This window comes from Pangasianodon hypophthalmus, chromosome 14, assembly GCF_027358585.1.
Source record: "Pangasianodon hypophthalmus isolate fPanHyp1 chromosome 14, fPanHyp1.pri, whole genome shotgun sequence".
NCBI lineage: Eukaryota > Metazoa > Chordata > Actinopteri > Siluriformes > Pangasiidae > Pangasianodon > Pangasianodon hypophthalmus.
Window position 1 is genome coordinate 15,161,680 of NC_069723.1, and position 13,988 is coordinate 15,175,667.

The 13,988-nt window shown below is 39.2% G+C and overlaps 1 protein-coding gene across 6 annotated transcripts in view; it reads right to left on the reverse strand.

Annotated features, from left to right (window-relative positions):
• Positions 1–566: 566 nt before the first annotated feature.
• fndc3a (fibronectin type III domain containing 3A) overlaps positions 567–13,988 on the reverse strand; it is a 67,633-nt gene continuing 54,211 nt past the window's right edge. For all 6 annotated transcript variants that reach the window (XM_034310485.2, XM_026935132.3, XM_034310484.2 and 3 more), the window contains 14 exons: positions 13,814–13,988; positions 13,054–13,140; positions 11,665–11,803; positions 11,510–11,578; positions 11,309–11,427; positions 9,467–9,572; positions 9,196–9,371; positions 7,241–7,354; positions 6,879–7,028; positions 5,516–5,880; positions 4,757–4,969; positions 4,256–4,422; positions 4,040–4,161; positions 567–2,253 (listed from right to left, as the gene is read on the reverse strand). In XM_034310485.2, the coding sequence (XP_034166376.2) occupies positions 1,939–2,253; positions 4,040–4,161; positions 4,256–4,422; positions 4,757–4,969; positions 5,516–5,880; positions 6,879–7,028; positions 7,241–7,354; positions 9,196–9,371; positions 9,467–9,572; positions 11,309–11,427; positions 11,510–11,578; positions 11,665–11,803; positions 13,054–13,140; positions 13,814–13,988 (2,317 nt within the window). In that variant the 3' untranslated portion in view covers positions 567–1,938. The remainder of the gene's footprint in view (positions 2,254–4,039; positions 4,162–4,255; positions 4,423–4,756; positions 4,970–5,515; positions 5,881–6,878; positions 7,029–7,240; positions 7,355–9,195; positions 9,372–9,466; positions 9,573–11,308; positions 11,428–11,509; positions 11,579–11,664; positions 11,804–13,053; positions 13,141–13,813) is intronic.

Genomic DNA, 13,988 nt, shown 5'->3' on the forward strand with positions numbered 1-13,988 from the left:
TGACAGTACCACTGCCATAACCACTCACAACACTAGACCTCACTGCTAGATTGTCTCACTACCATCGTGCAGCGTCGGCAATCTATCACAATGACTTTACATAGAGAAAAGGCAAACAATTCTGTTTCACAGGAAGTACATGTACAATCAACACATTTTAGAACTTCTTTTTGCTTTAATCTTTTTTCTTAGTTTCTCTGGAGATGATTAACCTTGATTTTTTTTTTTTGCATAAATACAAAAAAAATATATATATATATATCCTTCAAATATGTGATTCAGACGAGAAAAATAATGAATAACATGAGTGAATATGAATACTTTTATATTCAGTATTAAGGAGAAAATTAATATTTGTAAAAGTAAACCAAAAAAAAAAAAAAAATCAGAGAAATTAAGAAAATACTAGGCAGAAGAAATGGTTGATTCCAATCACAAGTCAGAAATCATTACTCTTGAAATAAAATGTTTCAATAACTAGTTTTATGGTACTACAATTCAACACTCAAAAAACACAAGGGCTCGCACAGTCAGAGAGTGTGTTCCATAAAACGCATCACAAGATCAAGACGCAGTCAGTACTGTTTTTTTTTTTTTCTTCTCACTAAGGTGCAAAAGTAACTGGATAAGCGTACATTTTTTGTGCTGGACAATATTTCGGAGCAAAGCAGCTGCATGTAAAATCAAGCTACAGTATACTTACATGATAATAAAAATAACTTTTGACTGTGTTAGGTTTATTTTTTTTTTCCTCCCCCCATAGTCATTGATCTAACCCTAAACCAACCCAGATCTCAAATGAGCAGGTCCTTGCATCATGCTGTACAAAAATATACTACCATTTCTCTTGTCTTTTTTGCATCCCTACACATTCTGCACATCAAAAAAGGGTTTTAAGCAAAGTGCTAAATGAATGTTCTATAAGGTGAACAAGTGTAATCAGTCTCCCTTTTCTCAGTGATGTCATTAAACTAATCTTCTACTGAGAGCTCGATCCCATCAGGACCGCCAGGCTTTTCATGTCTCTTTACTCTCTCCCATGTGTTGGTGGAAGATTGGCATCCCCTACCTCCCCTCATCCCTCTCCTCCTTATTCACTGGCCCTCTGGTTTCCGTCCCCTATTAGCGCACCAGTGACCCGCGCATTGGTGAACAGCGGCCAGCGCACCAATGACCAGCACACTAGCGAACAGCGCATCAGTGACCAGCTTACCAACAAACAGCGCATCGGTGACCAGCTTACCAACAAACAGCGTATCGGTGACCAGCTTACCAACAAACAGCGCATCGGTGAACAGCTTGCCAACAAACAGCGCATCGGTGAACAGCTTGCCAACAAACAGCGCATCGGTGAACAGCTTGCCAACAAACAGCGCATCGGTGAACAGCTTGCCAACAAACAGCGCATCGGTGAACAGCTTGCCAACAAGCAGTGACCAGTGCACCAGCAAACAGCTCACCAGCAAGCAGCAACCAGCGCGTCAGCAAACAGCTCACCAGCAAACTGCGCACCAGCACCATGCCAGCTATGGAACACAGATCCAAAATCACATACTGGACAAATTATAGTTAAAACTAAAAATATAAATAATAAAAAACTATAGCTACATATATAAATGAATGATAAAAAAAAAAAGGAGTATGCAGTGAGCAGTAAGCTTCGTTCCTAATCGTTCAGTAATCACCTCCCAGCTAAAGGGAAAGGAATACTGCTCTTTCTAACAGCGCTGAAGAGAAAGAAGGGTTCGATAGCAGAGAGAAGAGTCAAAAAGAAGAGTCGATGAACTAAATCTACGGCCTCAGCTTCCTTTTCTCACCCTTTCCCTTTGCACACCGTTTCCTCAACCCACTCTGGTGCCGAGAACGAAACAGACGGAAAATGAAATGGACAGAAAAACTAAACCAAAACAACAGGATTTGGCCTTGTGGCTTCAGGGATCACTCGATGACGAGGTACTGGATGGCCACAGCAATGAGGATGGAGGTGAGAGCGAGCAGGGCGATGATGAGGAGGGAGAACTGCTCGTCTGTGAGGCTGCGTCGAGGCTGCTGGCTCTCGGCAGCTTTAGGCCCCGCGCTACTGGATGAGCTGGGAGATTCGATGCGAAGAGGCAGTAAAGTGACGCTGGAACTGTATGGCCCCATGATCTCCGGAGCATCCTGGCACTGGCGGATCGCACACACGCGGAAACGGTATTCGGAGGACGAGCTCAGGGAGGGGAGGCGGAATAGCGTGTCTGAGCCCTTGTACATCTAAAAGACAGAAAAAAAGGAGAAGACACAAGAGGACAGAGCACATAAGTTATTTGATTTTTGGTTATTTCATGGTACAAACAGACTAAACAGAGATGCTAGAGTTTTATTTTATTGAAGAAAAAAAAAAAACAACACCCCAGACAGTCTCAATTTTTAATGCTAACAAAAGATATATAACAAATGATGAAAATAATGTTCGTCATTTTGCTCAATATTAAAAATTATTTTTTTATTGTATTATCATTTTAAATCAACACAATAATACTTCAAATACATAAATTAAAATGGAAGTTGATCAAAGCAGAAGATCTTCAAAAGCTTGATTTATGCTTTTCTCTGAACAGACTTCAGATGCTTTTGGTGAGTTGGAAAGGCACCTGGGATGGGACGAAGCCAGGCAGTTTGGGAAAAGACAGTCTACAAAACCAAAGTGTCCCATCTGCCTACCCATCTCCTCTGTAACAGGCTCACGGTCACGTGTGAATGAATGAGTGAGTAGAAACTGAAAGAAGCTTCAATGTTGCATGTCCAACACCCTATCGTCAGATGCATTTATCACAGTCAGTGTTGGATCACAGTGAAAATAACTGCACTTTCTAGAGCAAGATACTGCTGTGGCTCTTCCCTCCCTACAGATCTGCCTGATTCATCCTGATGCTCTACTTCTGCTTGGAGCTTCTGCGCTTGTGACTCACTTTCTTCTGCTGTGGAGTGTCCTACTTGTATACCCTAAAGATCTGTACTTTCCAAAAAGTGTTTATGCCCAAGTCTCACCCTTGCTTCAGTGGATAATCTCACATGGATACTAAAGACTTGTACCCAAGAACTGCTGCTAACAATATGCTCATACTGAACATCATTTCTACATACACAGTGCTGTCTGACTTTATAGTGTACAGTTATAGAAGAGTTATGATTTATAATCCCACTATCTTGTATCACCCAGAAGAGGATGAGCTCGCTTTTGAGTCTGGTTCCTCTCAAGGATTCTTCCTCATGCCATCTCAGGGAGATTTCCGTGCCACAGTCAGCTCTGGCTTGCTCATTAGGGATCTAAATTTACATCTGGATTTCTGTAAAACTGCATTGTGATAAAGTCTATTGTTAAAAGTGCTATACAAATAAAACTAAAATAAAGAGAATTGAAAATGTTATTTTTCAATCCTGTATCTTATAACTAGTGAAACTGCCACATTGTCCAGGGAATGGGGATAAAGACTACGTTATTTAATTTGCTTTACATATTTACATGTTTTTGAACTGATGCATAAACATAGAAAATAGCAGTGTTCGTTTCTCTTAGTTGATTGGAGTTGCTTTTCGTTTTCAAGTCAACGCAGCAGACCTGTTTTTTTATTTTATTATTATAAAATCTATTTAGCAACTTTTCGTAGATTAACTTGTAGCTTAACAGATCATGATTTTAACGTGAATGTGTCGCATGCACATTCAGGTTTAAATCTTGAAATGGGACAATTTAGAGATGAGTCATACAGTCATTCATAATTTTTTTCCATTAGACAGCACAAATATATTTTTTTTCCATCTGAGAAGCTTCTAGTTATTTTATTTTAATAAAAAAATAAAACATACGCTTGCTGTTTGCTACCCGCTCTGCTATTCTGACAGACAAATATGGTTCTTTTACTGTACTGAAAAACTATGAACACTCACGGCAAACCTCAAACACATTTCCGATGAAGCATAAACCAGGCACAAGACTTGCTCATAAAAAATTAAAATCTGGAGTCAAACAGAAAGACTATGACAGCAACAGTGGTACCTGTTTAAAGTCAGAATTCCCCTGCATGCACTGCAGGCAGTATATGATTGGATCTCCCTTCATAGGCGGCAGGGATTCCCAGCTAATCTCACAAGACTCTTCCAGTCGTTCCACACGTGGTGCTAGACACAAAGAGAATAAAGTGAAATACACCCATATATACTCCAGAAAGTGGTCTAAGACCCAGGTGAAAGGTGAGAGAGCCGAAAGCCTTACCTTTGAGTGGAGGTGGAGGTGAGCGGGGGGTGGTGAAGGTGTACACAGAAGAGAAGGGCCCTTCACCCGCCTCGTTAAAGGCTTGGATGCGAAACGAATAAGAGGTAGACTCATTTAGCCTCTGCACTTTGTGAGTGTGGCAAGGTCCTTTATACAAGGATATAAACCTACAGAGAGACAGAGTTATTCCATACTCAATTAAACTATATAAAGAAATTATTGTACATAAGGTCTGTAGTCTTCACCAACAGGGACTGTTCATTTAGTATAGCTACATTATATCAAGCATAGACAAATGGAGCAGGTATTTCACCATTTTTCTCCAAAGTACCACCATAGCTAGTCTAATAATATTTTACTGATGATCCATCTACACCATCAGGGAGATTTTCACAACTACTACTTTTGCTTGAGTACTCTGTTCTAGCATGTCCAAAGAAAAATAAAAAATTTAAAAAATCAGCACTCATGCTGTATGTGATGGATGATGGATGGTCTCACCTGCCATTTTTGTCCTCCATTTGGAGCTGGTACTGCAGGGAGTCTGTGGGGGAATTCTTGGCTGGACCATCACCCCACTTCAGCCTGAGCGTCTGGTGGCTGAATGCAGTGCACTCCAGCCGTGGCGGCAGAGGAGGCAGCGGTTTTGTCTTCAGCTTAAAAGTGTGGCTAAAGGGACCAGCACCGAGACTGTTTAGAGCCTGGATCCTTATCCTGCACACACAAACACACACATCCCTTTTAAATGATATATTTATACAGCACATTTAACTTCACATTTAGCCATGTATGCTACTGCATTTAACGAAATGAGATGGAGTCTGAGTGCATTTTGCCTATTAGGCTGGTTTCTGTCCATATCCAAATTTTAATGAAGCCATAAAATTTGGCAAAAAAAGCATATCACCTCAATTCCATTTACTAACAGTATGCATATATTTAGAAGAGAGTGCAACAAGATGATAATGAACAGAGCATTAGCTAAACATTGTCAGGCATTCAGACAGTGGAATACATTACTTTTTTGCATTGCAGGCATTTCCAATCAGGAAATCTTAAGCAACAAATTCAAAATTCTGGCTGTGAAAATGCCACAGTACACAGGGTCAGACTGATGCATTTTACTAATAATATGTGGCTTAATGTAAGAAAGAGCAATACATAGTGCTGTAGCTAACATTATGTAAAAATGTGTTTAGGTTTCAATATGTCTATTCTGAGGTAAGCTATAAAAGTAGCAGTCCTAACATCTGTGTATACCTGTAGGTGGTATCAGGTTGCAGGTTCTGTATAATGTACTTGTTTACAGGGCCAGTGGAGATCGGCTGTCTTTCTCCTATATCAATCAGGTAAGATGTAATCTCTGCTCCGTGATCACATGGTGCCTCCCAGCGCAGCCCCAGGCAAGTAGAAGGGGAGTAGAATGGAGGAGAGGGTCTTTCTCCAACCTCTTCCTCCTCCTCCTCTTCTTCTTCTTCCTCATCTCCTCCGTCAGAGCCCTTCGTTTCCACCTTCATCTCGCTCTCGCGGAGAGCATGAACAACACTGACGATGGCAGGGACAGAGCAGGGCGTCTGACACAGTATCACTTCACTAAATGGCCCCATGCCAGCCACATTCACTGCCTGAACACAGACAAACAAACATACAGGCATACATGAGCACACACTAGATGCACATAACAGCACTAAAACGTAATCTAAAAAATAAGCTGAAAAGTAAAGCTACAGGAGAGAATTAACATTAGAGCCATGATTAACATAACCTCTGTGGATACAAAAGAAGGCTTAAGTACTTTGCAATTTAGCGTTGTGAACAGCTAAAAGAGTGCTTAATCCACAAATGGCATCAATAAAACCTGGATGAGACCAGTTAACGAGTTTATAGGCATAAGGTCAACTAAAACACATGAGCTGAAGTACCTGAACTGAGCTTACTTAACCTCTTGGGGGAGTAGAGAGCATAAAATTCACCATTATTCAGCCTTTTTTTTTACATTTATGAATCATTTCCTTGAGTGAAAATACAGAAACTGGTGGAAAACATCCAGAACTCAATGGTGACTTAAGTCTGAGCCAGATCAAAATAAGCCTAATAAAGTATAAAAAAAATAAATAAACAAAGAGAATTTTCAGAGCCAGTTTTTTTTTTTTAATAAATTACGATTAATGTTGCCTAGGCATAAATAGCATTTTCAATAGTGTACTGTGCTGTTCAGCATTATTTTGGCTATATAACATTCATAAACAACGTAATTTCTGAGACTTTATACTGTATATTACTGCTTTTCTCAAAAAGACTGATTACTGTATTAAATCTGTAACAACTTAATTGCTAGATTTAAATGTAAAAAGCTTCCTGTAGACTATATAATTACCACAGCACTTATGTCCAAGGTATCATAAAACAAGCTTTTGCTCCACTACCCCCAATTCCATGCTTTGCCTTCTGAATCACTGGACATTTTTCTGGTATGTTTTAAGCATATTCTTAAACCCAAGGATTCATGTGTGTTTGGTTGACAGATGCACAGGTTTAAGTACAGTCTTCTGCTAAAAGAAGTGATGAGAATATCACACCCTAATAGACACCACAATGTGTGCTTTCAATTTCTAACGCTAACCTGCACTCTGCAGAAATAGTTGGTGGCAGGGAGCAGGCCTTTCAGCTCATAACTCGTTGCTGAGCCGCTGTAGATCACCTGCATGCTCCCCTCAGCTGCCCCCCACTCCAGCCGAAACTCAGTCACTGCTGCACCATTACAGGATGGAGCCTGGAAGACAGGAGATGTTTTAAAGGCGAAATCCAACTACATATCTTCAGGGTATGCTGGCTGAAGAAATATTGCTCTGAATGAACGTCTGGGATGCTTCTCTGCTGATAAAAATAAATAAAGCTTACGGCTTCTTTTACGAGTGTTTAACATGAGTTTCATAATGTGAACTCATTACCAGTGCAATGAAACATAAAGTAGGTGATCCTTACTTCCCAGCTGACCACAGCACAAGAAGGAGATTTGCAGATGATATGAGGAGGTCGACAAGGCTCAGGTGCTCCTGGTCCTGTAGTCAGCTCAACACGCTCAGAGAAAGGCCCATACTGACAACCAAGACAATACACACATGGTGAAATTAGGGTTATGGTTAGAAGGTAACCCTACAGCTGTCAACTGGTGTGGATTTGCAATCAGAAACAAATGTCTGAGAAGTTGAAAGCAAGCCTGTGGAAGCAAGCCCACACAATGGAATCAATTAATAACACATTCTAAGAAGGCCATATGTATAATGAACTATGAATATGTTGATAACATTATAATGGATTCATGATGCATCATACATATTGGTATAACTATTTATGAAAACATTACAGTTGCAGTATAGTTTATAGCCATGCTTATAATGCATTTCTAAATTGTTAACTTAAGGCATTATACATGGGTACAATGCATTATAACACTTACACCTGCCAATACCAAAGTGATTATCTGACTGCAGATTATTAACAGACATAATATAATTGCTAATAAATTATCCTTGTCAGCACTAAGTGACATGGTTTAAACAGAAAATATTATTAAATCAGTGGCATTTCCAATGTTTTTTCCTCACAATCCCAAAACCGTACTACAGTTATATATAAACTTAGAACAAACGTTTGGCAGTATGTTGTAAGGTTTTATAGTACTTTGCAAAGTTGTCAGGTTTTTTAGTAGGGTTTCATGTTAATCACATTGGTATAATTGATTATTAATTATATTAATTTTTTTTAAATATGTAACTTATTAAAGAAAAAAACAGGTCTCATTCCATCATACAGCACTATGCAAAGGTACTGGAAATATAATGTGTTATGAACATTCCTTAAAATGCAACATGTTAACAAAACCATAATGTATAATACGTATAATGCACTGTCATAAATTAAACCAATGTGTATAATGCCTTATGAATGCATTATAACATGATTAATGAGTATATATGTATTAATGTATACTGCATATAGCTAATTCTAAATATGACCTTTACAGAACGTGTTACCAACACATCTGTTCACACAGAGAGTAACAGCTTCCTAAACAGGTGGTGGCAAGTGATATAGATAACTTCACACCTTAGACAGATTTCTGTATATATCTGTCAACACTATATTTAGTGTCCTCAAACACAACCACACATTTGGGAAAACAGCAGATAACTTATCTATTTTAACGTTACTCTCTGACGTTATTTGACTTCCAGCAATGCGGAATTACAACGAAAAAAACTGACACTTATTACTTCTCATTTCATTTCCTTATCTTTTTGTTTATTCTCACCTTCTAAGCATTCTGTTTGACTTCTCTTTCTGTCTAAGTTTCAATAGCTGTTGAAGCTGTCTATTTGCTGGTAGCCACCTAACGTTAACGTGACAGCTGTCTGAAAAGCTGCTTGTGCCAGTGTTTGGTCTGCTCTGTTAGTTTGCTGTCTGGGAAGGTTTTTGTTTAACTGCTACAAATAATGCAAATAATGTTTTAATGTAGTTGCATATAAGTAATTTTTTTCTAAAAAAAAATGTAAAGCCTATCCTATTGTATAAAGCCAGTCAGAATGAGAGGTTTGTTTCTATGGTAACAGTCAATGACTACAGTTAGCATATAATTTTCTGAAATCTGACACTACAGAGTTATTTTTTAAGCCATATCTGAATTTTAGGACTTTTTAAATCATAGGGTTTTGTGATAAAATGTGCTCAAAATGTTCTACATGAGGGGGAAAAAAAAAGGAGAAAATGCTTCAGTGTGAAATCCTTAACCTTAAATCCTTTTGATGAATAATTTTAAGCTGTGATGGAGTCAGTGGCGTCAAATACAACTTTAACAGCCTGGTTTATTCTTTTCAGTTTAGCTATTTTATTTTAGTTTTCGATTACTAAGTGCTGTCTAAATGGTGTGGAGTTCTAACCCCAGCTTTGTTGGCTGCTCTCAGACGGAAGCCGTATGTTCTTCCAGGCAGTAGGCTGTGCACGGTGCATTCAAGCTCATGGCCCTGATGCACCTCTCGGGCCTCCTCAGCCTGAGGAGCGAACATCTCCACACTGTAAGCACACACCGCACTCCCACCATCCACCTGAGGAGGAGCTAATGCACAACAGCAGGAGAAGCAAATTTAACACACACACACACACACATACACAAATACATAAAATATAGAAACAAAAAAGCTGCATGCTTACCCCAGCGAAGTTGCACCTCTCTGGCTTTTGGCTTGCCAATTACTCTGGGAGGCTGACAGGGGCCAGGAGGAACAGACGGAGTCTGGACCTGCAGGGTCTCCGAAAGCTGACAAACACACAAATAAAAAAAAATAAATAAATTAAAAAAAAAAAATAAAACAAAAAAAAAAAAATAAAACAGCAGAGATAAACAAAAAAAATCCTTCTGGGAGAATTTAAGACCCTTAGACAACTAAAGACAAGAAAGTTACATCTAGACCTTCAGAAATTGTATATGTACATGCAACAAATTCTGAGAAAGTAAGAAAATGATGGTACTTGCACATAATGTTGTTTGTTTTATTTAATTCTGTTTTTTGCGAATGACCAGAAATCAGGTTTGTGCAGTAAAGGCGTGCATCTTGCCAATCATACAAAAGGTCACTGAATGCACTTGTACCTAATGAGGTCCAGGTGGAACAATGCTTTGATCAGCTCATGTATATAAAGCCCTTAATTTAAAGCTTGCTTTAAAAAACCCCACTATAATTAGTCTGTTTCTCGTGGAATCTGAAAAACGTTGATTATCATTAGAAACTAGAGAAATGCATTAGTTGTGCCAGACAGCAACGTAAGGAGATGCTATAACTCTTTCAGAAAATACACAGCAGCATCCACACAGCCTCCTGCAGGAATGAAAAAGACTTCCACAACTGCATATTCTCAGGCTGCAGCCCACTCACAACTATGCCTGAATCCCTGTGAAGCCTACGCATTCCACAGTGAGAACTCTTTAGGGTCTCTCTCTGTAGAGAATGAGAACAGTCATTTAGGAGTGCTCTTCAATCTAACTTTGACACCAACGCCGACTAGCTCTGAAAACTAAAGCTAATTTACAAAATTAGACATTTACATTTTCCTATTTCTTCTGCTGCATACAATTTCCAAGTATCAAACATGTTGCAATTTGTAGATCTACTTGAACATACATTTATAGATGAACGCAAACAGTACACCATGAATCCATTCACTGTAGTACCACTACAAAGGATTTTGTGAGAATACTGTCGACCAATCATTTAAAAAGGCCCTGTGAAGTCACTTTTCCAAACCTTCAGTTTGACCTTAAAATGGCTGCCTTGAGTGTTTTAACTTGGCCTGCACCACAGCACCAGTGATTCTATGGCTCCGATGGGTCAAACAGAGGTGAGGTAACTGTGCAGTGAGTTCTGCTTTCCACAGACATGGAAATAAGCATGGCTCCAGATGTCACTTCTTCTCGCTCACTCACAGCACTATCCCAGCAGAGGCTCTAGTCATGTAGATTTTCAATCAGACACACTCATTTTTGCTCTGTTATTTTCATTCATGTACTTGGGACATTCAGAAAAAAGTACATCTAGCATGCTTCATTGAAAGCCCCTTTTCAATGTATGCAGTTAAAAGGAGATAAACATACAGAATTGTCTGATTCGGTGCATCATGTATAGCTCTCCTAGAGTGTTGTTCATAAAAGAAACGGCAAGAAAAGGCATGGCCTATCTAGTAAATACTAGGCAATTCAGATAAAATATTGGCACTCTACTTATTAGGTAATATGTGTAGATCCATTCGTATAAACTGTACTTATTAAAATTCTAGTCATCATTACATAAAAAAAGTGATAAACAATAACATGAAAACAATAGAAGCTTTTAAAAACAGTTCTTCAGCACATTTTCTGAGCTTCTCTTACAGTCACCTCTGTCTGACTCATCCGAGCCATAGAATCACTTGTGGTGTGGTTCATGCCAGACTTACAAATCCTATGCAGGCCATGTTAAAACACTGAAAAAAGTGTTTGCATGTATTTGTGTGTTTTACTGGGCTTTGTCCTCCTTTGCTGTGACAGCAGACTCTAGCTTGGTATGTCCCGCCTGGCTTCAGCCCATCACACACACATTCCGTAGCTGAACCCCTGTACACTTCCTCCCAAGAGGAGCCTGAAAACATGAACACAAACACAGTTATATCACATGCCTAAATAATTACACAAAAATCATTAAGAATCCCACTGGAACATACCACTCAGTCCTTCAGACAGCTCCACCACATACTCAGTCACGTCTGAGCCACCAGTCTCTTTGGGGGGATCTGCAGGAAGAGCGGATGCAAGCAGTCAGAATAAATACACTGTATCTAATGCGAGTTCAAAGCCTGTGTCTCAAAGCTGAACTCACCCCAGGTCATGCGGAAGCTGGTGGGATGTTGTTTGCCTTTAACAGATGGTTTGCCAGGGCAGCCCGGTCTGTCTGGGGCCGTGGTGAACTCTGACACAGGACTCGGGTTACTCTTACCTTCTGTATTATATGCAGCAACCTGAAAAATACCAAAGTGTTAAGTCACATCAGCACTTTAACCAGCATCATAACTCAGCAGTGTGTGTAACGTACTGTAAAACTTGCATCATTGCTAACAATACAGCAACACAAAAGAAACAGCATTAAAATTTTGCCCATGATCAACCACAAAACAGTGACAAAAGAGGTGAATGTGTACTCTTGAACAAAGCTAGAACTGGCTGCTCTGAAAGACGGCATCACATCAACTGCACACTTCTAACGGGACCCAAAAAAGTCCAAAAGAATTATGACAAAATCATGCTGATTATTTATTATAAACAATATTCAGTATAGCACCCTGATAACTCATGGTGATGGGTATAACTGGACCTATAAAAGGGAAGAGTTGCTCAGCAGGTACTGTCAGTCTCATCAGCTTCCCGCTAGTACCACTGATCACATTAATAGACTGTAGTCTTCAGGAACATGATTGCAATCAGGCCTTCTTCTGATCACACCAGAGTGGTAACTTTAACAACAATGACTAACTCGATTAACAAGAAGCTAATGGGATGTTAATGGAAGGTTAGAATCTAATTTTGGTTCATATGTTCTCATTCCCTTTGTTAATAAAGCTATTCAAGATTACACATTTTTGATAAGGCTTTTCATACTACATCACGACTTACGTGGCTTCAATGCACCACTTTGCCCAGACACTCATCACTATCATCATGACTGTTGTGCTTGTCACATGCTGGGCTAACTGCCTGTTATTTATAAACATTTATTCATTTATAATGGACTGGACGGTCAGTCAGACCGCGACCCCCACTGTGAAATTATGTTCCAGGAAGGGTATCAGATTACTTCAGATAACAGCTGAAACCAAAATGATGACTGATTATAATCATCAGAAACTATAAATGCCTTACTACATGAATAGTGCTGGGAAAATGTGACTGTAGCTAGAAGATGCACATTAGTTAGCTAAATAAACCTGCCAAGTAGCAGTCTGATATATATATATATATATATATATATATATATATATATATATATATATATATATATATATATATATATATATATATATATAAATATATAAAAGCTGGTATCCTACAGCAGGAATGCATCTGCATTTAAAAACGCTGTTACTAATAATGAATATAAAGCTTGTTACTAGCCATTGCAGGCTAATATAATTTGCTCACTGAAAAATGAATTTCATGCACAGACACAAACACTCTTCAAGTACACATATACCAAAGAGAATACCACTCTCACCCTGAATTTGTACTTGGTGCTTCGGTGCAGATTCCTCACTGTGCATGACAACTCATCACCATCATAGCTGGGCTGGAACCCATAACCCTGCACATTCAGACCAAACAGTCAAACAGCAGTTAAAACTACATAATCCTGTACTTGGATGTGTATTGTCTCTGTGCAAGTGAGGCTCCCACCCCATGAATGTAAATGGCAAGTGAATTCAGGAATCACTGCATATCTCTGCAGGTGAACCATAGATAAACATATTAGAGACCCAGACAGTGCCATGAATAGGTTCCTCCCTTTCCACACTGTAAAATGGATGGTTGGCTGTGTGAAACCTAAAAAAATCCCAAATCCACGTTTGCCTGCAACAACTGCAAATGCATGTGCTGTGTTGTGTATAAGCTTAACATTAGCTTGTGCATGCTTCACACAATAGTCTAGCCTAATTTACCAGAATAATGTGGATAACTTTTCTTGGCAGAAAAACATACTTGCTAACCTGTCTACTAAGCAGTTAAATAACTCTAGCCAAGATTTCCACCAAAAATTATTTACTTTAGTTTGGTGGATTAGAGTATTTGGGGAAAAATCTTTGCATTAAGAAAACTCAAACTGTTCCCTGCAAAAAACTTAGATAACTTGAATTTTGTCATAACTTGAAGAAAAAAAGACAAATGTCTACGGGGCACTTTTTCTGCATGGCTGGAATTGGTGAATCCGTGTTTGTATATTGTGAACATACAGTATATCGTGTGTGCTGAGTTCTCACCGAGCCCTCTTCCTCCATTTCCAGTACGTAACCAATATCGTCTTCTTTTGGTGAGCTGTCTGGCCTGTTCCACTGCAGGCAGAGCCAAGTGACCCCGGCCTGGAGCAGCTCAGGGCTCTTTGGAGGTGCAGGGACACTGCACGAGGTCAACATGTCTACAGGTTCACTGAACTCA